The sequence below is a fragment of the Arachis ipaensis genome, chromosome B3 (assembly GCF_059453495.1).
Source record: "Arachis ipaensis isolate K30076 ecotype BB chromosome B3, ASM5945349v1, whole genome shotgun sequence".
Taxonomy (NCBI): Eukaryota; Viridiplantae; Streptophyta; class Magnoliopsida; order Fabales; family Fabaceae; genus Arachis; species Arachis ipaensis.
Window position 1 is genome coordinate 28,366,690 of NC_142438.1, and position 25,956 is coordinate 28,392,645.

At 32.4% G+C, this 25,956-nt stretch overlaps 2 protein-coding genes and 1 pseudogene across 7 annotated transcripts; 1 reads left to right on the plus strand and 2 right to left on the minus strand.

The window, feature by feature from the left end:
- The first annotated feature begins 337 nt into the window (after positions 1-337).
- Positions 338-4,723, plus strand: LOC107630122 (transcription factor bHLH123). 5 transcript variants are annotated; one of them, XM_016333166.3, is made up of 7 exons: positions 338-842; positions 1,153-1,597; positions 2,740-2,874; positions 3,071-3,136; positions 3,732-3,797; positions 3,910-3,960; positions 4,243-4,723. In XM_016333166.3, exons 1-7 carry the CDS (start codon positions 505-507, stop codon positions 4,390-4,392), a joined length of 1,251 nt encoding a protein of 416 aa, XP_016188652.1. In that variant the 5' UTR covers positions 338-504; the 3' UTR covers positions 4,393-4,723. The 5 variants fall into 5 exon arrangements, with proteins under 5 accessions (XP_016188652.1, XP_088366348.1, XP_016188654.1 ...); XM_088510222.1 differs by having other exon boundaries at positions 2,761-2,874; positions 3,910-3,969; XM_016333168.3 differs by having other exon boundaries at positions 2,761-2,874.
- Positions 4,724-6,992: 2,269 nt separating this feature from the next.
- Positions 6,993-9,051, minus strand: LOC107630121 (NAD(P)H dehydrogenase (quinone) FQR1-like). Its single transcript, XM_016333162.3, has 4 exons — positions 8,943-9,051; positions 8,145-8,238; positions 7,750-8,012; positions 6,993-7,652 (listed from the first exon to the last, which is right to left on the minus strand). Exons 1-4 carry the CDS (start codon positions 8,963-8,965, stop codon positions 7,421-7,423), a joined length of 612 nt encoding a protein of 203 aa, XP_016188648.1. The 5' UTR covers positions 8,966-9,051; the 3' UTR covers positions 6,993-7,420.
- A 1,100-nt stretch (positions 9,052-10,151) lies between these two features.
- On the minus strand, positions 10,152-10,747 carry LOC107632818 (putative NAD(P)H dehydrogenase (quinone) FQR1-like 1 pseudogene; annotated as a pseudogene). Its single transcript, XR_015906996.1, has 2 exons — positions 10,467-10,747; positions 10,152-10,377 (listed from the first exon to the last, which is right to left on the minus strand). The product of XR_015906996.1 is annotated as a putative NAD(P)H dehydrogenase (quinone) FQR1-like 1 pseudogene (transcript).
- Positions 10,748-25,956: the final 15,209 nt, after the last annotated feature.

The window sequence follows — 25,956 nt, forward strand, 5'->3', positions numbered from 1 at the left end:
TAATAAAGATGAAAAAGATAATAATAGAAGTGATCATAGTTGATTATATTGTAAAAAAAATTTGTAAAAATTTAAAGTCCTCACAAAATGCAAATATATTCCCTCCCACAAGAGTAATTACAATTATTATTTAACAAAATATTTAATAAAAAAATCATATTATTCCAAAATAAAAAGATTAAAAATCAAATTATTTTATTTTTTTAAACAAAGATCTTCTTATTCTTCGTAAAAATAAATAAAGCCCGAATTAGATGTTTATTCTATTTAAAAGGAAATTGAGTCGCAAAAATTTTCTATCCAACTCCCCAATATAAATACTAACTAGAACCGCAACGTTTGGCATTCATTTGTATTAATAATCTCACATTCTTTCACACATCACATACACGTATGTATATAGCACTGAAGGGTGAATCATGATCAAGACAAACAACATCATAACCTTTAGTTAACTACTATTTCTTAACATGGATATAGGCCATCATAGATTATACATCAACCATGGCAGATGATCAATTTCGAGCAAGTGCAAATTGGTGGGATTCATCAAGAAACGTTGTGAGGTTTGAAAGCCGGGAATCGCAATCTGGACCTTGGCATGGCGTTGGTGATGATGAAATGAAGCTACCAATAAGATCTTCCACCATGGAAAATTCCATGTCTTCTTCTTCTTCTGCAGGCGCCTCATCAGGTAGGTCCTCTGTGGTGTTCCATGAGAGGCTTCAACAACAACAAAACTTGGATTCCCCAAATTTGAGCAACGACCCCAACTTGCATATGATGATGGGTTTGGGGCTTTCTTCTCACTCATCCATGGATTGGAATCAAGCATCTTTCATGTAAGTGGATACCATGGAGTCGTCTGTGTCAAGACTGTCAACACAAAGACGTTAAGTGTGCATTCACAAGCTAAGATCAGCCTCGAAAGATGAAAAATGCTATGTGCATGCCAAAAATCAATCATTAAGTATTTGTCTATATATTTTATATTTTATTCATCTAAGATATTTAACAAAAGATATCATAAAGGAATGACCAAAAAGAGTAAAAATAGACTCTGCTTAAAGTTATTCACTACTCTCTCACTTCTCCTTTTAAGATTCCAAATTGTTACTTTCATGTTTCTAGTATTTGATTCTGATTTTGCAGGAGAGCAGAAAAGACATCCGAGATGTTGCAGCAAGAAACAGGAATGGGATTGTCAAATAGAGGTTTCTCGTTGGATCAAACACAGTTCAGTCCTCAATACAGTTCCTGTTCCGGAGACAGCAACATCACAAGCCAACAACTATTATCCTCTAATTTTCAGATGGATTCTTCTTCTTCAGCGCCTTTATATTGTAACACTTCAATGCTACAAGGACTATTAGGACCTGAAAGCAATAATCAAGCACACCAAGGACCTATCAGTAATTTTCCATACTCAACGTGTTTGAACAGCAACAATAATAACAACCAATTGCATTTCACTAATAACGCCCCCTTCTGGAACGCTTCGGAGCCTGCGCCGGTTTCCATTAAAGATGCTCGATCCATCTTCTTCCCTTCATTGCACCAACCATTTTCGGCGCCAAGCTTCGATCAACAATCAAAGGTATGTTGCATAGAGGAGGGACTGGATTTTGTCAAATTAATCATTTTAATTGAGATGTATTACTTTTAATAAAAGTATATTCGTAACAAAATTTTCTTATATTAAAATGGCATGATTAGTTCTAGAGTGACATTATTCTCTTCCTTTATGCAATCTTTTGTTGATTGAACATATATTATATTATATATTCTTAAATTATATTTGATGTTCGTTATATGAATTTTTGTGCTACATACTATTTTATTTTGAGAAAGTATAGGGAGCCAATGACTTAAGCGTACAATGTGTACAATGAAGGTTTAGAAAGTATTAGAGATATGATTATTAGTGTTACATTGTGTTTTTTGGATGAGGGGTTTTAGGACATGGTATTAGAATTCCAGATTCGGAAGAACAAGAGTTCAAACTTTGGTGAACTCAAAATTAGTTTTTTATAACATGAGATGTTTATTATCCTTGGTATCTGGATGGTTATTCTGGATAGTATAGGTGATATTCATTTTGTTTATTCTGGATAGTATAGGTGATGTTCATTTTGTTCATAAACCAAAGATTTAGCCCATTGTACACATTGTAAGCTTAGGCCATTGGCTTCCTAACACTACTCTTTTATTTTTTATTACTTTTTAATTTTTTTATAAGCTTAAGTCTTAAACTTATAATATGTATCATTTCAATCATTTTCACAATAATTAAAGAATTCAAAATCAAAATCTAATTATAAAATTGTTCTTGTTAACTTCACTTACTAATAATAACAAACTTACTCAGAAAATATTTCATTTAATTAATTTTTTTATTGTGTGTTTAACATTGATATATATAAATAGTAAAAATAAAATACGCTTAATAAGTGGCTATACCAATAGTCCAATACTTAAACCAAAACATTCCCCGAATTAATTAGGGTGAAAGAAGCATCGAAGACTTGAAGTGCATTGAGATTTGGGTTATGTAATTAAAAAAAATTAAAAGAAATAAAAATTCGGTTTAAAATAATTTAAAGTTATTTTATTTTGTAACTTTTTAATTATCACTGAAATAATTGAATAACAAGTATGTAATGATGGATATCATATATATAAAATTATGAATATTATTGTCTCTTTTAACGTTATTGTATAATTAATTTTATGAGTTAGAAGAATATGGTTGTTTTGCAGAATATATCTGAAGTAAGGGACTCAGGAGGTAGCATGTTGAAGAAAAGTGAGAATGAGCAATCATCAAAAAGGCCTAGAAACGAAACACCTCCATCACCTTTGCCAGCTTTTAAGGTACAATAAATGTAACTAACCTTTTAAACAAGAAGAGGCAATGCAAGCTTTACACTTTAATTGTATATCTTTCATTATTCCTTTTGATTTTTATGTACTTTTAGTTTTATATATATCTTTGTTTTTTTCTTTTTAGTCCATAAATTAAATATGGATATGATATGGGAGGCTCTTCCAAATAAATGTTGATATATAGGTGAGAAAAGAGAAGATGGGAGACAGAATCACTGCCCTACAGCAATTGGTTTCGCCTTTCGGAAAGGTGAGTTTTTATTCCGATATATAGACAGGGATCTATCTAGTTTCTTCCTTTAATTAATAAAAACAAAAAGGGAATGATGATAACACTCTATGTGTGATTACGGGAATATTGTGTTGTGCTGTGTTTATTGATTTTTGTTAACAAATTAAACTATTTATATCTTCCTTTTCTTTGGTGCATAATGTAATAAAACATAAACTTAATTTTGATATATTCACGGCATAAAATCATCTAGACTTTATCACATTAAATAATTATTTTTAATAATTATGAATAATCATCTAAATGAATGGACATGATTGAATTATTGCATAAAATGATATAGATTTTTGGTCTATCAAAATTAAATTTAAAATATTTGTTATTTGAATTTTATATTTTTAAATTATTTTCTAATTAATATATTTTGATTTTTAAATAAATACATGTTAAATACTTCCTATATTTTCAAGTTATTGAATATTTTGAACAGTTTTCTTATTAATTAGAAGGATAATTAGAAAACATTTGAGAAAGAATATTATTATTAATTTATTTTAATTTAATTACTGTTATTATCTTTTAATTTTATAATAAGTGTGCTATGTTGTGTCAGACTGATACGGCATCGGTGCTCTCTGAGGCCACTGAATACATCAAATTCCTCCATGAGCAAGTGACTGTAAGTTCATCTTATTTTCTCATTATTAATTAATATTTTCTAAATTCATGAGCCTAATAATATATACTAATAAAAGTTCATCTTATTTATTTTCTCTTTTTTAAATATGCAGGTTTTAAGCACCCCATATATGAAGAGTGGAGCTCAAACACAGCATCACCAGGTAGTGTACGTACGTACGCAATACGTATTTTGATTTCAAGAATGCGATATCTACATAATAATATTACTTGTATTTTGTGCTTTAATTTTATATTGTATTGAATTTTGAGAGACCATTTTAAATGAGAAATATGCACTTTCAATATGCACTTATATTGTATTGAATACCAAATTATTCATTGAAAAAATATTTCTCAAGCACGTATTAAATTATCATTATTGTATGTGGTGCATAATGAAGCTGTAATTCACGGCATGCACTCATCTTTTTCTATTAATGCAGAATTCTGGTAAATCAAAGGAAGCTGATGGACCAAAACAGGATCTAAGAAGCCGAGGGCTGTGTCTGGTGCCAATTTCAAGTACATTTCCAGTGACTCATGAACCCACAGTTGATTTTTGGACGCCAACATTTGGAGGAACTTATAGATAATATTAATATTAGGATGAAATACGATTTTGGTTACTAAAGTATAAGTCAAAAATTTTTTTGTTTCCAACCTTTTTTTACATACAAAATCGTCCCTAATTTTATAATTCAAAATTGTTGGACAACTTTAGATTCTAATGTTTCACTAAGTTAAGAATATATAGATGGAAGGTTACGTTTTTACAGAAAAAAAAAATTTGAAGATTTCAATGATATTGAATTTTATTTTCTCTATGAAAATATTTGTACTTTTGAAATTTTAATAAGCGTTCTTCGAATATTTATTAGTAAAATTTTTAATTCTAATAACAAAGACACAGAATTTTGTTGGTCTCACATTTATTTTTTAGTCAAACCCTCTTATAATAAGTTGTCCAACCATTTTAAATTTAAAATAACATTACTTTAATATTAACTAGTGGAATATTGAGTCACAGCAACTAGGACAAATCTTTATCAAAACATGGCCAAGTTGGGTTGAAAAAAAATGAAAAGGAAAGGAAGAAGGAACAAAGAAAACATAAAAGAAAGAATGGGAGAAAGTTGGGAAGTGGGAAAGTCCGTTGAAAGAGAAAGAAAAAGAAAATGGTCCTTAAAAAGTGTGGGGATAAGGCTAATAGTGAGGTTCTGGTACAATTTTGGGACCATATTCAAGAGCATTACTAATATAAGCTTTCGTAATAATTGATGAATTATGCTCAAAAGGGTGGGGGTTAATTAGGATTCAGAGAGTTTGCTGATTATAGAGTTTTGTTTGTCTAAACTTTTGAGGAAATTATTGAAAATTGATGTTAGTAATAGGAAGAAAAATTGAACTTTGTTTCTCTTCAAAGAAAAAGAAAAAGGAAAAAAAAAATCTTGTTATGCTGTGAATAGAGCTGGCACTACCGTTAATTAGTTCAAGGAAAAGAAATGTACTAATTTGGAGGAATAATAATTGAGAATATAGAATACGGGAGTGAGTGAGCTAGTAGGGGATATGTTGGTTGATTGGAAATTTCACTTTTCATTTGTTTATATTTCTTTGAAATATCTAAGTGGAAGTGAGAAAGTGGCCCAGATCATTCTCACCCTCCATTCTCTACTCTCTATCTCTTTTTATTTATATTGTTTGGAGGAAAATTTCGTAGTCCGTGTATATCTTGTGAAATATATGCAAATTTCTTATTTCTATATGAATATGATCTAGATTTTGTTTTTTATGGTTTGACATCTTTTTTAAAAAAATATTCTTTATCTAATTGTCATTTTAGTCCTAATCTAAAAGCTGGATCATATATAATATTATTCTCAATTAAGAATCGATATTGGTACCAGTTTCAAGTGCTAGGGAACAATGAAAATTTTGAATAATATGAACAATTATCAATCAAATAAAAATACACTATGTCCTAATTTAATGCTACTAATTAAATTTACTCTTTTAACCCTATTAATTCACATTATTCAAAAATCTTATTGGTTACTTATACTTTTCCTTAAAGTATAGGTCAAAATTTTTTTTGCATATAAAATTATTCCTAAAATTCAGCTTTTAAAATCGTTTTTCGGACTAAAATATCTTTCTCCAACAACTCTTCTTCACCAAAATACTTAGTTTCGTTTCTTCTTTTTCTTTTTCTTCATCACAGCATCAGCAACAATGACAATGAAATCAGAAACATAAATAATAATGTAATAAATAAAAGAAATAGAAGCAGAAAAATCAACAATAATTAACAAATCAACAAATATCAAAGAATCAAATACAGAAGAATCAACAATGTAATAAACTCTATATTTTAAATATCAAAGAATCAAGAAAATAAACAAAAAATAGAATCAGAACCCTACAGAACGAGCATGCGAGGAGCAGCGGCCAGTAGTGCAAAGCAGCGGCGAGCAGCCAGCGAGCAAGGAGGAGGAGCAGAAACGGCGACGCGGCATGCGACGTTCGTTCTCCCTCGCTAGCATCGTCACCACCTTCCTCTTCCCCCTTCTTCCCTTCTCCTTTCTTCTTCTTCCCTTCCCTCCTTCTCCTACTTCTCCGTGGTTCTCTTTTTCTCTCTCAATTTCAAACACTTTCTTTCTCTTATTTTTTTTCTTTTTTTATAATTTTTTGTTAGGAGTAATTTGATCCAAAATTTTAAGATTTAAATAAAAAATACAATTTTAAAATCAAGTTAAATTTTAGGGACGATTTTGTATGGAAAAAATTTTAAAAACGAAAAAAATTTTTGACCTAAACTTTAGAGACCAAAATTGTAAATTTTTTTTGGGCTGTTTTTTTTTTTAATATGTGGTGCTATGTGGATGGTGAGGATGAAATAATTATACTTCTCTTTGGGACTGTTTGTGTGTCATTCGTTTTCCTAGTTTCTTCGATTTGTTTTAAGTTAGAATGCATGTATCTTATTTTGATAAATTGTAGTTCAAACTTTTATATTTTACATACATACATTGGCATACAGTATATATTCGATATATTATGACTAAGTGTATTTAAAAATATCCATAACTATGTATTTGATATATCACCTAAATCAGATACGACAACTTTTTTGACTAAGATACATGTTAAGAGTAAGATACAAAAGAAGGTAACAACCAACAAGTATCTTCTATGCCTAAGAAGAAATAATTAATTAAAACAAACTTTCTTCATTTCAGTGAATGTACCACTAACAACTACACTCTATAGCAGACAAATAAAATTCAATACAAATTATTTGCATCTTATCACTTTTTTTTATAAATTTGGTGAAAAAAAAATTTCTTTTCACCCAATTCAACTCTTCATCAAAGAAATTCCCAACTCTGGTATACATTTTAATAGTGTGCTTTCTGAGGCAAAACCACTAATATGACTTATACTTTTCAACTTGAGAGACTAAAGTTAATATTTGAATGCTAGGGACTCAAATAAAACTTTAATCTATTTGTGTGGCTTGATAAACACAGAATGCAAAAGAAGACAAGAAGTACTAGAATAGAACTCCATACAAATCAATGTCACCTTGAAAAGAAAAAATTGGCAAAAACATTATATGCTTTATGCAGCATCCTTGAGCTTCTTGGTGATGGTGGCAAGAATATTCCCCTGGTGGAATGCTTGCAGCAATTCAATCTCAGAAACCTGTCTTGTTCCATCCCCAGCATAAGTCCCTGCTCCATAAGGGCTTCCACCTTTCACTTCTTCCATCTCGAACATGCAATGGCCGAACGTGTATCCGATTGGAACATATATCATTCCATGATGTGCCAGCATTGTTATAGCAGTAAGGCTATACATAAATCATGACAACTTTGATCAGCAACTAACAAGTACATAGTGATGTCTAATAAGGAACAGAGTTAAGATATAGAAGCTTGTTTTCTTACGGTGTTGTTTCTTGTCCACCACCTTGCGAACCGGTGCTGTAGAAGAGTCCAGCAGGCTTGCCTACAAGGTCTTGTTGCAACCAAAGAGGTCCGGTTTTGTCAAGAAAATCCATGAACTGGGCAGCCATCATTCCGAACCGCGTGGGGAAGCCGAAGATAAGGCCATCAGCTCCATTGAGCATATCAGGTTCAATGATTGGTACATCACTCTTTGGTGGTGCATTCAGCTTATGAAGCACTCCATTTGGTAGTGTCTCAGGTACCTGCTCATATTAATATGATTTTTTTCAAATGGATATTTTGGATATACTGGAAATGGAAATCCATATGCTTAGGAATGATATCATATATTTATTTGGTAAGTCAAAAATATTAGTTAATTAATTAATACATGCCTGCCATAGTTTGGCCTCAACACCTTGTACAGATTCTGCACCTCTCTTTATTTGTCTTGCTAGTTGCTCCACATGCCCATACATTGAGTAGTAACTGTCAAAATAAAAGAAATAATGTTGTTCTTTTTTGTAAATAAAGCTGTAAAACTAAAAAAGAAAGGGGAAAATGCAAAACTGAAGGCACCAAGGTCTAGATTTTATCACTCTCATTGTAAATTAATCTTGTATTGAAAAAGAAAGTTCCATTTCATCAATCTTGTCTTAAAGTATGAGATCAAAACTGACTTCACTTTCTTATAAACAGTGCAGAATCAAGTTTGGCAATATAAGATAGCTGAAAAGAAGATGAAAGTTGCATGATCACAGATCACAAAATGACATCAACCCCTTTAATGGAAAATACTTAATTCTTGAAATTTTTATATATCAATTTCAGATGTAAAAGCATCTATTCTAATGGCAAAAGTAGTAATCTAACACAAACAAGCACAAAAAATCTTCATCTCTAAATATCTTGATCATGCTTCCAATTCAAGTCAAAACAATCATAAAAACTGCGCTCTCACTAGAAGATAATTATAGCCCAAGAAAATTTAGAAAGATCCATTTTCTTTTTACAAATCAATATCACAAACAAAGAAGAACCCGTTTGAATAAGTGAAAGAAGATCAGTTCTGAATTTTCCATAATGAAAGACCATGCATGAGAGAACGATAAATTTGAAAAAGAAGAAAGACTAATCACTAATTATTAATTAACATGATATTACGAAACAAAGAAGAAAAATAAGTGGCATACACAATGTAAACTTTGACTGCCATTGATGATCTTTAATGTTCTCTTTCAGTTGATGATTGTGTGTTGTTATGTGTTTCTTCGTCGTTGATGGTTGAAGAATAGTAGTGGCAACTGCACGGGAGATATTTATTAAGCTCTTATAGTTAGGAACCAATTTTCGTTAACTAATAATTTGTTAATCTTTTTCTTTTAAAATTTTTCTTTTTATCTCTATAATATCAACTCAAACTTTTAGTCCTTTTTCAATTACTGTCTTATTGGCTAATTATTAGTTAAAAAAAAGTTTATAAATAATTTTTATTTGACTAATTAATTTTTGTTTCCTTACTTCAGGGATACTTCAAACACAAATTAATATGATAGTTTGACATTGATAAATATTTAATTACTGTTTAAACCTTATATGTACATAAAAAAATGCTGTGTATGGTGAGTTGTGGCTTTTGTGGTAAGAACAATCCCAATTGTAAGTGTAGACTGGGTAGTATTGATCCATCCCCAGATTTAGCGGAGAATTAGATATGGAATGCAACAAGAATTCAGATTCTATGACAGCAAGGCAAGGTGTGTAAACCATCAGAATTTATCAGCAGTAATGATATTTATCATGAAGTTGCATGTGTATTTCATGGTTAGAGAGTTTGGTAGGAGTTAGTTCAGTAGTAGAGTGTTCTTATTTATTTATTTTGGGTTTTCTCTTTTCTGTCTAATATTTTTATGGAGTAATCAGAGAATTCTTGCACAACAATTCAACCAAAATCCTCCAAACAGGACGCCGAATTCGGAAGACCTATTCCAACAATTTATGCAGATTCAAGCTGCCTTTTATAAAGAGAACCAAACCTATTCATGATTCATAAGTTCCCAATAAGCAACAGTAAAGATGAGGAGAACAGAATCAGTTAAGTTTTGTTACATTAAAATTGAATGATTGGAAACATGAGAAAGAGGAAGTATCTAATGATAAAGGACCACTATTTGATTCAGAATAAGAGCCATACCCTTTAAGATATTTAATTACCAGCAGAAATTACTAACGATTATAACATAAGTATGAAATTGATGTCAAAAATAAATTTACTCCTTTACAATGTAACAGAACAATAGAAGTAAAAACATGGCACTAGTTCTTTTAAACCTATATTACCATAGAAACAGTAATAGAACCCAATAACAATGTCAATCTAACAAATTTTGTATCCACTGTGTTTATATTGCATATCCCTTAAGCTTCTTTGTGATGGTTGCAATATAATTCCCCTGGTGGAATGCTTGCTCCAACTCTAGGAAAGTTGGCTCTTCAAAACTATAACTGGCCGCGCCATAGGGTGTTCCGCCTTTCACTTGTTTCATCTCAAACATTCCAGGCCTAAAATTGTATCCAATAGGAACAAACAACATTCCATGATGAACAAGTTGAGTGATAGCACTAAGCCTGTCAAAAGAAGTAGTGAAATGCATCAGCCACATTCAAATTTGCTAAAGAAACAGCATTATTTCTAGGTAAGAGTTTTCGCTTGGTACGCTGAAGTCTCTTGGCCACATCCTTGGTGGTGCGTGCTGCAGAAGATTCCAGCTGGTTTGCCTGCAAGCTCCTGTGTTTTCCAAAGGCATCCGGTTGCGTCTAGAAAAGCCTTAAACTGAGGCGCCATCATTCCGAATCTTGATGGGAAACCGAAGATGAATCCGTCGGCTTTAGGGAGCTCATCAGGCTTAATCACTGGTATGTCTATGTCCATCTCAGTCTTGAATGAACCTTTTGGCCAATCTATCATCTGTTTGTCAGGTACCTGCTCATACCTCATTCAGCAATTAACTATGTAGTTTATTTTCTCATTGAAATCAACATTTAGAAATTATTGGAAAAATCAAAAGGCAATTAGTTTCCCCCTGCTGAAGAGAACTTGGTCACAGAGCATTGTTAGATTTCAAGAAGAGAAGCATTTTGCTTACTTATTTCCTTTTGTATGTTGGTGTGGCAGAGTTGTATAGATGATTACAAAATGTGTACACAAAAAAATTGGTCACCAAATTAGACCTAGGTATAAAATATATATTGAAAATAAACTAAACACATGTATTTATACATAAATAACAAATTTAGTGGCTGATTTTTAATATGTGCATAGTATTTTTGTTTAACGAAATACTGGAGCCACAAGAAGTGACTTTGTTAACAATGCAAGAATGAAGTGAACTTTACAAAAACAAAGTATGAATCCAATACAGGTTAACAATCATGGCATGAACAATAATGATAACACTGCAATAATTATTGGCTATATAAAGCAGAATTACTATTGCTAATTTACTAATGACAAAGAGCCAACTTTTTTCAGTCAGTATTAACTAATTTTTTAAAAATTATTTTATTTATCTTAAAACTCTAAATCATAAATCTTTAATTTTAAATTCTCAAAAAAAGATAAAAATTTTAAATTTAAAGAAAAGATTGGCTGATGTTGATGATCTAAAAATTAGTTCCCTTTTCTTCTCTTCTCAAATTTTATGGACAACGTGGCACATGAAAACATATATGAATACACATACCTTCCACAGTGTGGCTTTAACACCTTCTACAGATTCAGCACCTGTTCTTATTTTTTCGGCTAGTCTGTATATGCACGAACTCCGCGCGTAGTACCTGCAAAAAAAAATTAAATAATACATATAGCACAATAAAAGCATACTAAGAAATCCATTAAAGAACGAAATGAAAATCCGAATTCAATTAGCACTCAAGAAGCTCAAAGAAGATCGAAATTAGAACCAATCCATTTGATGAGGCACAATGCATGACAGAAGAAAGTAAGAGTGTGCAAGAAACAGGGTTAACAATGATACAGATAACGTAACGCAGAAGACAAACAAAAAGGAATAAAAAAGTTCATACACGATGTAAATTTTGACAGCCATTATTGATGGATGATGAATTGATGATCTTTCAAGTTCTCTGTGCTTCTCCTTTCTTTCTTTCGTAGGCTAAATGAAAACGAAAACCCTTCAAGTTAATGATTGTGAAGATGGCGGGAAGTGTCGTTAGCCTTTTATTACATATTGTGTAACATTTGAACGTGAAAATAAGTGAAATTGTCTTTCTAATGCTTAACTTTTTCTTTTATTTTCTTTTTTCTTTTTTTTTTTTTTTGTTGGCGGAAAACAATACGAGATTGTTTGATTGCAGTTAAGTTGTCTAAAAATATTTTTCAACTAAAGTAGTAGAGCGTTACCATTCGCTTTTAATTTGTTTAAACAAAGTGGTGCATAAAGTATAACTCTTTATAAATGCTTGAAGTTGTCTTGGAACCATAGTTGTAAAAATCGGACCGGATCGGCCGGTTCGACTAAAAAACCGATAAACCGAATCTTGTACCAGTTCGGTTTGATATATTGACCGTTTAAAAAAATGAACCGATCAAATTGGCTTAAACTGGTCAAAACCAACACAGATCAAAACCGAACCGATCCAGTCAACAACGCAGTCAACGGTCAACCTGCGTGCCGATGACTTCAGCATGTAGGTTGTGAAATTTGGAAAAATATATTGCGGGGAGTAAGAGTCAAATTTGGGTCTTTTAACTCAATATTTTTTAAATTAATTATTTTTTTATTGAAGTACAAATTAATTAATTTTAAAATAAAAATAATAATGAATATAAAAATAAAATAAAATTTATTTATTCTGAGAAAAAAATAAATTTATATAATTATTTAATTATATAAAAATATTTAGACTTTGAAATTATTCTTTGGATATAATTTATAGATTGTTATTCTTATTGTGTCTAATTAAGATATTATATAGTAGTATGAACTAATTATATGTCTATTTTTGTATTAGTTATTTATAGAATTCGACTTAATTGTTTTTAAAATGTTAGTAAAAATATGTATTTCAAAATTTAATTTTAGGTTTTTGACTATTTTTATTTTTTATTTGCATAGTATCGAGTCAACCGGTTCAACCAGTGACCCACCGGTTGAACCAATAACTCAGTGACCCAGTGACTTGATCGGTTCGATTATCGGTTCGGTTTTGACAACTATGCTTGGAACCTCTTGAAAAAGTACAAGTACTAATTCATTTTTTCATTTAATTCAAGCATGCTTATGCAATTTTGAAAAATTATCGTTGTTTTTATATACTCAATTCTCTCCCTCTTCAACTGTCTTGTGCTTACCAACTAGAAGATATCTATATCCTACAAGACATAATATAAAAAAATAGAAAATATCCTTTATATAGAAAATAATAAATCATAACAAATAGATGAATTGATAAAAGAGTTCTTAATCTAGAAATTAAATTCAAATAATATACACTTAGGTGACTTCACTTTTAAAGGTGGTCTTTTTCCTCGTGTGTACATGCAAAATAATAGATTTAATGTGTAACATACACGTTAGTCTTGTAACTGTTAGCTCCATGAAATTTTACAAAGAATTTTGATGATTAATAAATCTAAATATAATTTAATAATTTTATTAATGTACTAATATTTGCTCAAGTGTGTCAATGAGAAATATGAATAAGTCAAAAAAAAATGAGAAACAACCTCGAAAAATAAGTTGAGTGGGCTGACTACCTTAAAAAGCAAGACTATGCATCTCAGATTGTTGATCATCTCACTTCCACTTGCAAAATTAATGAAAGCGACAAAACCATTACCTCAGAAAAGAACCAAAGCTTCTAATGTTCAAATTTAAAGCATACCCAAGAGGTTAAGCCCTTTGGAAAAACTCTCTCATGATTAAAATACAGTACAGTACGAAACTATGATTCTTAGGAAAAGGTAATAAAATAAGCTAAAAATGATTTGATTTCTACACTACTTTAAGGAATATGGAGACAGAGACAGAAGAAGAGTTTTCAACTAATCTTCAATGCTCCCTAGCTATATAAAGTCGATCCATACTCTAGAAAAACAAGAAGAATATATCCGAAAAAGAAGTGCAGCAAACATTTTCATATATTTTGTTCTTAGTTTATTTTCTTCTTGTTCTTCCATTTTAGAAGAAATTTTTGTTCTTCAAATTATAATTTGAATAGAGTTTCACTCACATCTGTAGACCATATTACATTTTTGTGAATATGAGACATGTTTGCATAATATAGTCTCAAAGAATCTATAAAGGATTCATCAAATCAGTTGTAGAAGTTGAAAATGTCTTTTTACTGGTTCACCTAGTGAGTCTTTAGTGTTGACACCCTCAATCATTCAATGATTCTAGTCTTGAGAAGTATTAAAGATAGAATATCTAACATTCTTAGGTCAAGCTGCGGTTTGGTATGAGTCTTACTTGAGAAAGGCAGGAAAATATCTAAGACTCTTGGTTAATTGGGTATCCAATTAAGTCCCTTTTTTTAGATGGAGAAGGCTTGAGCAACAATATTATTTAACGTTCTTAACTTAGTAAGGTATTCAATTTGAGTCTTACTTGAGATGATCTGCTGAATATCTGAAGTTCTTGGTCGCTGGAATATCTGATAAAGTCAATTATAGTCTTAATAAGACTTCAAATAATAATATCAAAGGTTATTAAGTTATACTGTGGTGGAATCTGAGTCAAAGTTGTAGCCTGAAAAGGTTTTTTGCAAATAATATCTTTATACACTTATTCTAATAGCAAGTCATTTGAGGACTGGACATAGGCATTTTGAGCTGAAATAATATAGTATATCACTTGTGCTTCTCACTTTGAACTCTATTTATCTTTTACTAAGTAGTTTATTCAAAGTTTAACCTTTTCTAAAAGCATATGAGATTGTTATAAATCGTTTTAAAAAGCTGTCTATAGTCAGCCATAGACCTTAAAAAGATATCTTTCAAATATTTGCATCTCTGAATCCTTTTTAAACAAATTTAAAATGAGGTTGCAATCTAAACAAATGACATATATTTCCGCTACAACCAAAATGGGAAAGACTTTGAGCATCTTAACGGTTGTAGAAGCAAAGATCCACGGCAGATCCTATATCAAATCACCTTGAAGGACTTCTCTCAATAGTCCTCTCAATAAAATTAGGAAATAATAATTTCCTAACAGTATATAGATGATGGTGTTATTTGCTACAACTATGGTGAAAAAGGTCATATCAAGCCAGAGTGTCCAAAGGTGTCTGAGTCTCCTAAACAGAGAAAAAGAGTTTTAAAAATGAAAGTAGACTTAGAAGATGATGCTGAGAATGACAGAGATCTGCACAATATTGTCATCATGCGCTTTAGGGCTGACTGTGAGTCAGAACAAGTGGTAATAATCTTTGATATTGAGCTTTCATTTTCTAAACTACATATTTTATATGAGGAACTCTTGGAAAACTTTCAAGAGATATCTAAGGCATACTTTAAGCTCAAACGACTTAGAAAATTGAATCTTCTAAGATCAACTAAATCTGAGGATCTACAAAAAATAAATGATTTTTTGAAAGAGAAAAACACATAACTAATTTATGAGATAATTGTTCTTAGAAAAGGACATCTAGAACTTATAGCTACCAACGAGTACATTTAAAGTTAGATATATACTTCTGAACCTCAGAAGATATACAACAATAACAACAACAATAACAAAGTCTTGTCCCACTAAGTGGGGTCGGCTACATGAATCAAACGATGCCATTGTGCTCTGTCATGTATCATGTCTACAGAGAGACCGTTTACATGTAGATCTCGTTTGATCACCTCATGGATGGTCTTCTTAGGTCTTCCTCTGCCTTTCGCCCCTTATCCATCTTCCATCTCATCCACCCTCCTGACTAGATGTTCTATCGGTCTTCTTCTCACATGTCCAAACCACCTGAGATGCGATTCAACCATCTTTTTCACAATGGGTGCTACTCCAACTCTCTCCCTTATATCTTCGTTCCTTATTTTATCCAATCGCGTATGACCTCTCATCCATCTCAACATCTTCATCTCTGCCACACTCAGCTTATGTTCGTGCTCCCCTTTAGCCGTCCAACACTCCGTACCATAAAGCATAGTCGGTCTTATAGCGGTGCGATAGAATTTACCTTTAAGTTTTAAAGGCACTTTTTTGTCGTATATAAAACCAGATGCACGCTGCCATTTTGACCAACCTGCTTGGATCCTATGATTTACATCCTGTTCAATCTCTCCATTGTCCTGTATGATGCACCCAAGATACTTAAAATTTTTAACTTTTCGTAGGCTGTTTTCTCCTATCTTCACCTCTATATTAGGGTTTTCCCTTCTCAGACTGAACTTACATTCTATATATTCCATCTTGCTACGGCTTATGCGCAGACCATACACTTCTAGAGCTTCTCTCCATAACTCCAACTTCTTATTTAGGTCTTCCCTTGACTCTCCCATAAGGACGATATCATCGACAAAAAGCATGCACCATGGCACAGGCTCTTGGAGGTGCTCTGTGAGTACTTCCAAGACTAATGTGAAAAGGTATGGACTTAAGGATGATTCCTGGTGTAATCCTATACCAATAGAAAATTCCTCTGTCACACCACCTTGAGTCTTCACACTAGTTGTGGCCCCATTATACATGTCTTTAATTGCACGAATATATGCGATCCTTACTCTTCTCTTTTCTAAAACCTTCCATAAGACCTCCCTTGGTATTCTATACGCTTTTTCCAAATCAATAAACACCATATGTAGATCCCTTTTATTACTACGATACCTCTCCACCATCCTTCTTAAAAGGTATACCGCTTCAGTGGTAGATCTGCCTGGCATAAATCCAAATTGGTTCTCTGTTACTTGTGTCTCTTTTCTCAACTTCCGTTCTATCACCCTTTTCCATAACTTCATGGTATGACTCATAAGTTTGATCCCTCTATAGTTTCCGCAACTTTGTATATCCCTCTTATTCTTGTAGATAGGTATCAAGGTGCTCTTTCTTCACTCATCAGGCATCTTCTTTGACCTTAAAATCTCATTAAAAAGCTTGGTTAACCAGTTGATGCCTTTTTCTTCAAAACCCTTCCAGACCTCAATCGGGATATTATCAGGTCCTACTGTCCTGCCATTTTTCATCTGCTTTAAAATCTCTTTTACCTCGAAGTCTCGGATCCTCCGATAGTAGTCAAAGTTTTGATCTTCTTCCCTTGTGCATAACCGACCAAGGCTCGGAAGAGTCTTCTGTCCCTCATTAAATAACTCGTAGAAGTAGCTTTTCCACCTTTCATTAATCTTCTCCTCTTGAGCCAATACCTCTCCATTCTTATCCTTTATGCACTTAACCTGATCCAAATCTCTCGTTCTTCTTTCACGGTTCTTTGCGATTCTATATATACCTTTTTCTCCTTCTTTCGTGCCCAAAGACTGGTAGAGACCCTCATATGCTCCTGTTCTTGCTTCACTTACAGCCACTTTTGTCTATTTCTTAGCCGCTTTATATTTTTTCCAATTATCTGCGTTGCAGCATAGAGACCACTTTTTAAAGCACTCCATTTTTATCTTTATCTTATCTTATACACTCGCATTCCACCACCAGGACTCCTTGTCTCTTGGTCATATTCCTTTAGATTCACCAAAGCTTTCTTTTGCTGTTCTTCTAATAACTTCTGTCATCTCCCTCCACATCTCTTCCGCGCTTCCATTCTCATCCCACTTTGCCTCTTCTCCTACCCGTCTTAGGAAGCTTCTTTGTTCCTCACCTTTCATCCGCCACCACCTCGTCCTTGGGTTCTTCGTATGATGTATTTTTCTCAACTTTTGCTCAACGCGAAAACCCATGACGAGCACCCTATGTTGTGTTGTCAAACTCTCTCCCGGGATAATTTTACAATTAATGCAAAATTTCTGGTCGACTCTCCTCAATAAGAAGAAGTCAATTTGAGAGCTTGTCATGCCACTCTTATAGGTTATAAGATGTTCGTCTCTTTTTTTAAAACATGTATTTGTGATGAGAAGATCAAAGGTTGAGGAAAAGTCCAAAATAGTTTTACCTTCGACATTGATCACCCCGAAACCATGGCCTCCGTGAATATTCCCATATCCAGTCACTTCTCTCCCAACATGGCCATTTAAATCTCCTCCTAAGAAAATCTTATCTCCCAAAGGTATGTTTTGAACCAAACTCTCTAGATCCTCCCAAAATCTTATCTTGTGTTGTTCGTCCGAACCCACTTGCGGTGCATAGGCGCTAATCACATGGAAAGCACCTCCCTCCACCACAAGTTTGATAGAGATGATCCGATCTCCTACCCTTTTAACATCCACTACGTCCTTCTTCCACTACTTATCCACAATTATTCCAACCCCATTCCTATTCTTCACCTTTCCTATATACCAAAGTTAGAAACCAGAAGTATCCAACTCCCTAGCCTTCGCACCAACCCATTTTGTTTCTTGTAGGCACATAATGTTAATCTTCCTCCTTGTCATGGTGTCCACCACCTCCATGGACTTTCCTGTTAGGGTGCCTATATTCCATGTCCCAAATCTCAACCTTCTGTCGCTCCGACCTTTACCTTTTACTTTGTGAACTAGCTTATTTATACTCGTCCGTTCACGAAAATGTGAAAACCCTTACTCATTTAACACTACATCCGGGCACCGATGCAGCGGCTCTTGCTCATTTGACACCGTACTCGAGTCATACAGCGCGTTGCTTCCGGGCAACGACCTAGCTTTAGCGCAATAATGTCTTCGATTCATGTCATGGGAGTTCGACTATATTTTTATGTTGGTTGTCGAAGACCTAACACAACCCTCCTCCTTTATCCGGACTTGGGACCGGCTATGTACCACAAGTGTAACATAGGCGGAGTTGAACCTCAGAAGACATGAATTCTTAAAATGAAAACTCAGAAGAAAAAATCTCACGAGAAACAATCTCAGAAGTTATCACATAAAGATAGTATGACTAAAAGAAAAGAGATTTATGAGCTGGTGAGAGTTAATAAAGTTCTCACTGCTAACATAGAAAAATGGTTAAATGCCTCAAGAATATGGATCTAATACTTGGTAGTAAAAGACTATATCTTTAAAAGTTTGGTCTACGATATTTGAAAGTAATGATGAGAAAGTTTGCCAAATATGCTATAAACTTGGACATGACACAGATCAATGTTCCTAGTTCAAGAAACAAAATGGCTATAAAATCAAGAAGAAGCTATTTAAGAAACCTTAAAAGAGAAATCCTAAGAATCTTGAAAAGATAGGTTATCAAAAACCCTAATAACAATTTAAAAAACTAGCCAATTGGGACCCAAGCTAATTTGGGTGGTTCTCACCTTATCTCAAATTCTTTCAGTAGATGGTTTGACTCACAATCTGCTCAGTATCATTCAATTCTGTGATCAAGGTTACAAAGTAGTATTTGATACTGATCAGTGAGAAGTTATTAACAAAGCAAATGAGTCTACTATTCTCACTGCTAAAAAAGTGGACGCTACTTATGTATTGTACCTCGAGAACCTATTATATCAAAATGTAAGATGTCTCTCCTCAATTGTTGACAACAAATAATTGTGACACAAGAAGTTTAGTCATGCTGATATGAAACTCATTTATGAGTTATCTCAAAAAAGGCATGTGAAGGTTCTTTTCAAAAACTCTTATGAAAAGAATTTCACATGTGATTATTCATTATTGTGATAATGAAAAAACGGACCAAAACTTCATTCAAGAGCATCAATATTGTAAATTCTTCTAGAGATATGCTAATTTGTTTAAATTAGATTTAATTTTATTTAAATTTTAAACTCCTAAAAATATACATGCTAAAAAAATAAAAACCAAATAAAATATTTTGACAAGGCCAAAAGCAAATAAAATTAAATCTAAACTATTCTACTTGAAATTTGAACAAAAATAAGAATCAAAATCAAATTTAATTTTAATTTTAATTTTGAACTTGCATCTCAATTTAGCCCCATGAACTTGAGATGAATTCTTGAGTTTCTTGTTCTCTAAATTTAGCCCAATGGACTTAATCTTTTTTTTTTGGGCTAGCAATTAATATTTTTGTATGAGTATTGCAAAGTTTTTAAAATTCTTCTTGATCTTCTTTGTGCATGCTTTAGTGATAACATCGTTAGGCATTATAAATTTTATATTTTTTTCTTTTGGGTTTGAAATTTGAATGTCCAAATTGTTCTCTTGAGTATATAGGAGAAAAAACTTAATAAGTCTTTCTAATTTTTAACACAATTAAACGACCTTAATCCTAAAAGGGTATTATACTCTTTTTAAATTTAATACAAAGAGAGTATTTTAATCATTTTAAATTTAAGTTCAAATTTATAGTCTCTAAATAAACTAAACAACCTTGAGTTTAAAAGGAGTATTTTAGTCTATTTAAAATTAACCAAAAGAGTGCTTTAGTCTTTTAAATGAAATTCTGACTTTTACTTTCTAAAAATAACATTAATCTAAAAAGGAATTTTTAGTCTTTAAAAATAATCCTAAACGGGATATTTCAGTATTGTAAAATTTGATGGAAGGATATTTTAGTATTTTAAAATCAAAATTCAAATTTATAATTTCTAATTCATTTAAACAAAGTTTGCAACAATATTTTAATTTTCTAAAATGAATTTTGACGAAAAGAATATTTTAGTCTTTGAAAATTGACCAAATTGTTAATAGTCATTTTAAAATAAAATTTAAATTTCTACTATCTAATACAATTAAACAAGGAAGGGTAATTTAGTCTTTTCAAAACTAAATTCAATCTTTAATTTGTAGTACAAATCAAACACCTTAATTCTAAAGGAGTATTTTAGTGTTTTTAAAATAACTATAAAAGGGATTTTTGGTTTTTTTTTTATTAACAAAATGGTCATTTTAGTCCTTTTATAATAAAAATTTAATGTATATTTAGTTTCTAATATAATCAATGAACCTTAATGCTGAAAAGGGTATTTTGGACCTTTTAAAATTAACAAAAAAGTTGTATTAGTTTTTTTTTTTAAAAAATCAAATTTTCAAGTTTTATTTATATACAAGTAAACAAAATTAATTCTGAATTTAGCGTTTTTAAATTTAATCCTTAAAAGGCTATGTAGTTTCTTTTTAAATTAATTCTTAATGGGGTATTTTAGAATAAGAATTAACTAAAAGTGTATTTTTGTTATTTTAAAATCAAATTTTATTATTTGAAATATTATTAAACAAAATTAACTCCAAATTATATTTTTGTCCTTTATAAATGAACTAAAACGACAATTTTATTTTTTTAAATGAACTAAAAGAATATTTTGTGAGAAAATTAAATATGATACTATAGTCATTTTATAAAATTAATCAAAATAATATTTCAATCTTTTTTGGTATAATATATTTTTCGAAAATAAACAAATAATAAATGCTTATAAAAATATTATTATTCACATGCCAATTTTTGTGTGTTCATTTTTTTCCGTACCAATACATATTAATTTACTGTTATACCAAAACAAAGAGTTAATACTCAAAATGATCCCTAAAATTTGACTCCCGACTTAATTTAACCCTCAAATTATCAATTGATTCAAATTGCACCTTAAAATTTTAAGACTGTAGCTCAAATTGGCCCTTCCGTCTATTTCCGTCACCGAAAAACTGACGTGGCATGTGTAATTAACACTTGGCAGCCTCAACGGTGGTCTGATGTGACAAAATTTTTGTATGCATCAATTTAGCCCCCAATAATTTGAAAAAAAAACCTAGCAACCCGCATTTCTTCCAAATCATTATGTTTCGGGTGAAGTGGGGAGCAGGAGCAAGCCTCAGATAGCTCTAGCATGTCCTCTGGATCTGCCTCTTCTTGTGCTTTTTTGTTCCATTAGCCTTCACCATCCTTTGCTTCTGCCTTTGAGTCATCGTCGCCATCACAGTTGTGGGTCGGCATCTGCCTCTACTTTGGCTCAGCGTATTCTAAATCTTCTTCGCCATTGCGGTGCTCGGGTTGGCCGTCTGCCTCTGCTCCTCTTCTGAATCTTCTGCTGCTTGTGGTAGGAAATTTTGGGTGACCCTGATCCGCATAGTACTGGGTGAACAAGTGTGAAAAGCTTTCAACTTGGCCTACAGCAACACCATGTGCGCAGAGCATCGGTGAGACTTAAACCCACTTTCTGAAATTAGACTCTTGAGACTTAACCCTCTTTTTTTTGGTGTCATGGGATTCTGATTCTTTTTAATTGGATTAGCCACCATAAAAATTCATTGTAGCAAAGTTCTCTGGAAAGGGTGGACAACAACTATTTTTTTGGGAACATTTTTTCGAAAAACAAAGAGGGAACTTAGGTTAAAAGTTGGAATCTTTTGGAAAAAATCAATGTACGAATACTTTCACTTGAAGGATTTGATCTTACCTGAGACCCAATTGGCTTGATTGATTTCAGCTTCCTCAATAATTTTTCTTTCAACCCATTCATTCTTTGTTCTAGAATCAAAAAATAATAAAAAAGAAAAATTAAACTTAATTTTGTTATCTGAACAAATTAGGGTGAAAATTGGGAAAATAAAGCTTAAAACTTTTTTTTTTGGATTCTTCTTTTGATGTAGTGATGACTCTTAGTTCCAATGGCTTGTTTGGCCAGTGATGGTTGCTTCAATGGCTGAGAGGAGAGAGAGAGAGTAGTGTGATGATAATAGTGGTAGTGGGTATAAAAGAAGGGTAAAACTGAAAAAAATTGTTGATCATATGGCCTCTGAAATTCACCAAGTTAGCTTTCCGGTGACGGAAAATGACAGAAGGGTCAAATTGCGTTGGGATCAAATTTCAGGGTACAATTTGAGTCAATTGAAAGTTTGAGGGCTAAATTACGTCGGGAGTCAAATTTCAGGGGCCATTTTGAGTATTAACCCAAATAGTAGTAATATCACATTCTTGTTGTAAAATAAATAAGAAAGAGGAAATAGATATAAAATAAAGAAACATAAATAGATAACTTTAATATTAATATTCACCAATATAATTACTCAATATACATGTAGAAATATTCTCTTTTCATAGCTTCATAAATGTGAGTCCAACCTTGGAACTTCTTGCACCATCCACTATTAAGTTTTTGGACCGCCCAACATGGTTTGATTGGAGGAATGGATATTCATATTTATCATAACACTCCTCCTTGAATGTCCATTTAGGATTATACCTCATTAAAACCTTACTAAAGAAAAACCCAATGGGAAAAAACTTTAGTGAAGGGAAAAGAGTACAATATCCTTTGTGATGGGGACTACCTCGTTAAAAACCTTATCAAGAAAAACCCAATGGGAAAAAACATGACTAAGGAAAAAAAGAGTACAGTCTTTCCCTCTTGTCAACATCATTTAATATATCGAAATCGGCGCATCCCAATCTGATGTACTAATTTTTTAAAGGAGGATTTTGGAAGTGACTTTGTAAACAAGTCTACCAAATTATCACTTGAGCGAATCTGTTGGACATCAATTATCCCTTGATTTTGAATATCATGAGTGAAGAAGAATTTGGGAGAAATATGCTTTGTTCTATCACCTTTGATGTATCCACCCTTAAGTTGAGCAATGCATGCTGTATTATCTTCAAATAAGACAGTTGGAGCTATCTTATGATCAACTAGTCCACATGATGATAGAATATATTGGATCAAACTCCTGAGCCAAAAACACTCGCGACTAGTTTCATGTATCGCTAGTATTTCAGCATGACTAGAGGAGGTTGCTGCTATCGTCTGTTTCGTGGACCTCCATGATATAACTGTACCACCATATGTGAACAGATATCCTATTTGAACTTTTCCTTTTGTGTGGGTCAGACAAGTATCCTACATCTGCATAGCCAACTACTTGTGACTTGGATCCATATGGATAAAATAATCCCGTATCAACCGTTCCATGAAGATATCAAAATATTTGTTTGATTCCATTCCAATGTCTTCTGGTTGGAGAGGAACTATACCTCGCTAATAAATTCACAGCAAATAATATATCAGGTCGTGTATTATTAGCAAGATACATTAGCGCTCTAATAACACTAAGATATGGTACTTCAAAACCAAGGATATCTTCATTTTCTTCTTTAGGATGGAATTGATCATTTTTCACATCCAAAGACCTTACGATAATTGGGGTACGTAATGGATGTGACTTATCTATATAAAATCTCTTCCAGATCCTACATCCACGCCGCACAACCCCGTCTGCGACACAATTAGAGAAAAAGACTGGCAAAATGGTGCTTCAATAAAAGTATGAGAGTAAGTACTCCTGGTACTCTATAATCTAACTATGTCTAATGTAAGGTGGGATAAAGTTAGATAGCCTCATGTTGGAAAAGATCCATGGATTTGGAATTGGGAAGCGTATCTCCGATTGGAAAGTGAATCATTCACAATTTTTGTGGATAATTTACCTGGCAATGTTTCGAAGAATGAATTGTTTCATATGTTCAAGTGAACAGGAAGGATAAATGACGTCTATTTGGCATGTAAGGAAAAGTATGGCCGGATCCATCTGTTTGCTTTTATCAGGTATACTACAAAAGGAGGTACATTAAAGGCCATCAGGGAGATGAATGGAATGTGATTAAGGAGCAAAGAGATCTTTGTGGGTGAGGCTAAGTACAGGAGGAGGATTGATGTCAGGGAAAAAATCACTACACACGATGAAGATGTCAGGGAGTCTCTTGATGGAAAATAAGAAAAAATCAAAGAAAAGAATATTGAGGTGAACGAGAAAGAGAGAGTTGTCTTGGAACACCACAGAAGTGAAGAACTAGAAATTCAGAGGGAACTGTTGGAGGTGGGATGGGATGCGGTGGTAATGATGTCACATGGGCTACGGGAGGTAGAACATGACAAGGATAGAAAGGTATTTGCTGTTGAGGATTTGGATGAGTGGCATGAGGGTTTTTTGAAAACGCGAACGGATAATCCTTTAATGTATCCGGCAGTTATGGTGAGTGCGGAATCTATGGAATCTCAAACAATCAGCAACGAAGCAATCTCTGAAAGAACAGAGACTTGGGAATACAGGGATAAACGGAAAGAAGGGGTTGATCTGGTGTTGAATGGTGATGTGTGAAAACTTCATGCTAGTGACTTACCCCTTGCACATACATTTATCTTCATGTTATAAGTAGTGTTAATTTATTTTGAAATTTTAATTGACAGTAACTACCTTAGTTTAGTATTTTTTTTTTCTGTGGAGGTTGTAATTTCGATTGAAATAAAGTGATTTGAGATGTGCTCCTCCCCGCATCATGTCTCTGACTTCTATATTTATTTTTAGTGATTAAACCACAGATCAATATACTGCATTGAAGCTACGTTTATATATATATACTCATTGTAATATGATTACCTTTAGTATAGTGTACTTGGATGATGAACCTGTTTCATATGATTAGTTTACTTGGAATAAAAAAAGTGAATATGGTTGTAAAATTGGTCCACAAGGTGTAAAATGGAAATGGAAATAGCTTTGTTTAAAGTGTTAATTAATCTTTCATAATAGCATGTGTTTGTTTTCCTTCTGTTTTATTTACTGAGTTCAATAGTCTTGAGAGAGTGGTGATTTATAATATGTAACAACAAGGTATAAATAGGATCATGCAGATATATGTCTTGTGTCAAATGAGTAATTAATTAGCATCTGTGTAAGTGTAACACATCCTTAATACTCACATTAAAAAAAAAGTTTGGTGCTTTAGAATGAAAGGTTGGACCAAATGACAGAATAAGGTAAAAACAAAACAAAGTTAGATGCTAATTTTTCAAAACTTATTTTTTTATGTGCTGTGTAATCGAAGAACACCCCATCATTATTATGTTTCTTCGAATTTCACCACCAATACATAAATATAGATATGCAGAAAGTACTAAGCAATCTAGCTTTCTACACTAGAAGACAATATTGACATTATTCTTCCAATTTTATTTCTTCAAAGTTATGTATCATTACTTTGATCTCAAAGTGTTTCATGATTTATTGAACGGTAGAAGCTAAGTGCGTGCGTGTGTCTTTTTTCTCAAATTAAAACACCATTATGATTTTAATTTTCTGCATTAAGATCAAGAAATTTTATATTGGTTTTAGAAAAAAGCATGCACTTG

Bases quoted from the DNA above. Each gene is read 5' to 3' on its own strand.
- LOC107630122 (XM_088510220.1), top strand. From the start codon at position 505: ATGGCAGATGATCAATTTCGAGCAAGTGCAAATTGGTGGGATTCATCA. The intron at 1,598-2,739 runs GTATGTTGCATA...TTTATGAGTTAG, and splicing joins GCTTCGATCAACAATCAAAG to AAGAATATGGTTGTTTTGCA. The intron at 2,875-3,070 runs GTACAATAAATG...GTTGATATATAG, and splicing joins CACCTTTGCCAGCTTTTAAG to GTGAGAAAAGAGAAGATGGG.
- LOC107630121 (XM_016333162.3), bottom strand. From the start codon at position 8,965: ATGGCAGTCAAAGTTTACATTGT. The intron at 8,239-8,942 runs GTATGCCACTTA...TTATTTTGACAG, and splicing joins GCAGTCAAAGTTTACATTGT to TTACTACTCAATGTATGGGC. The intron at 8,013-8,144 runs GCATGTATTAAT...TAATATGAGCAG, and splicing joins TTGAGGCCAAACTATGGCAG to GTACCTGAGACACTACCAAA.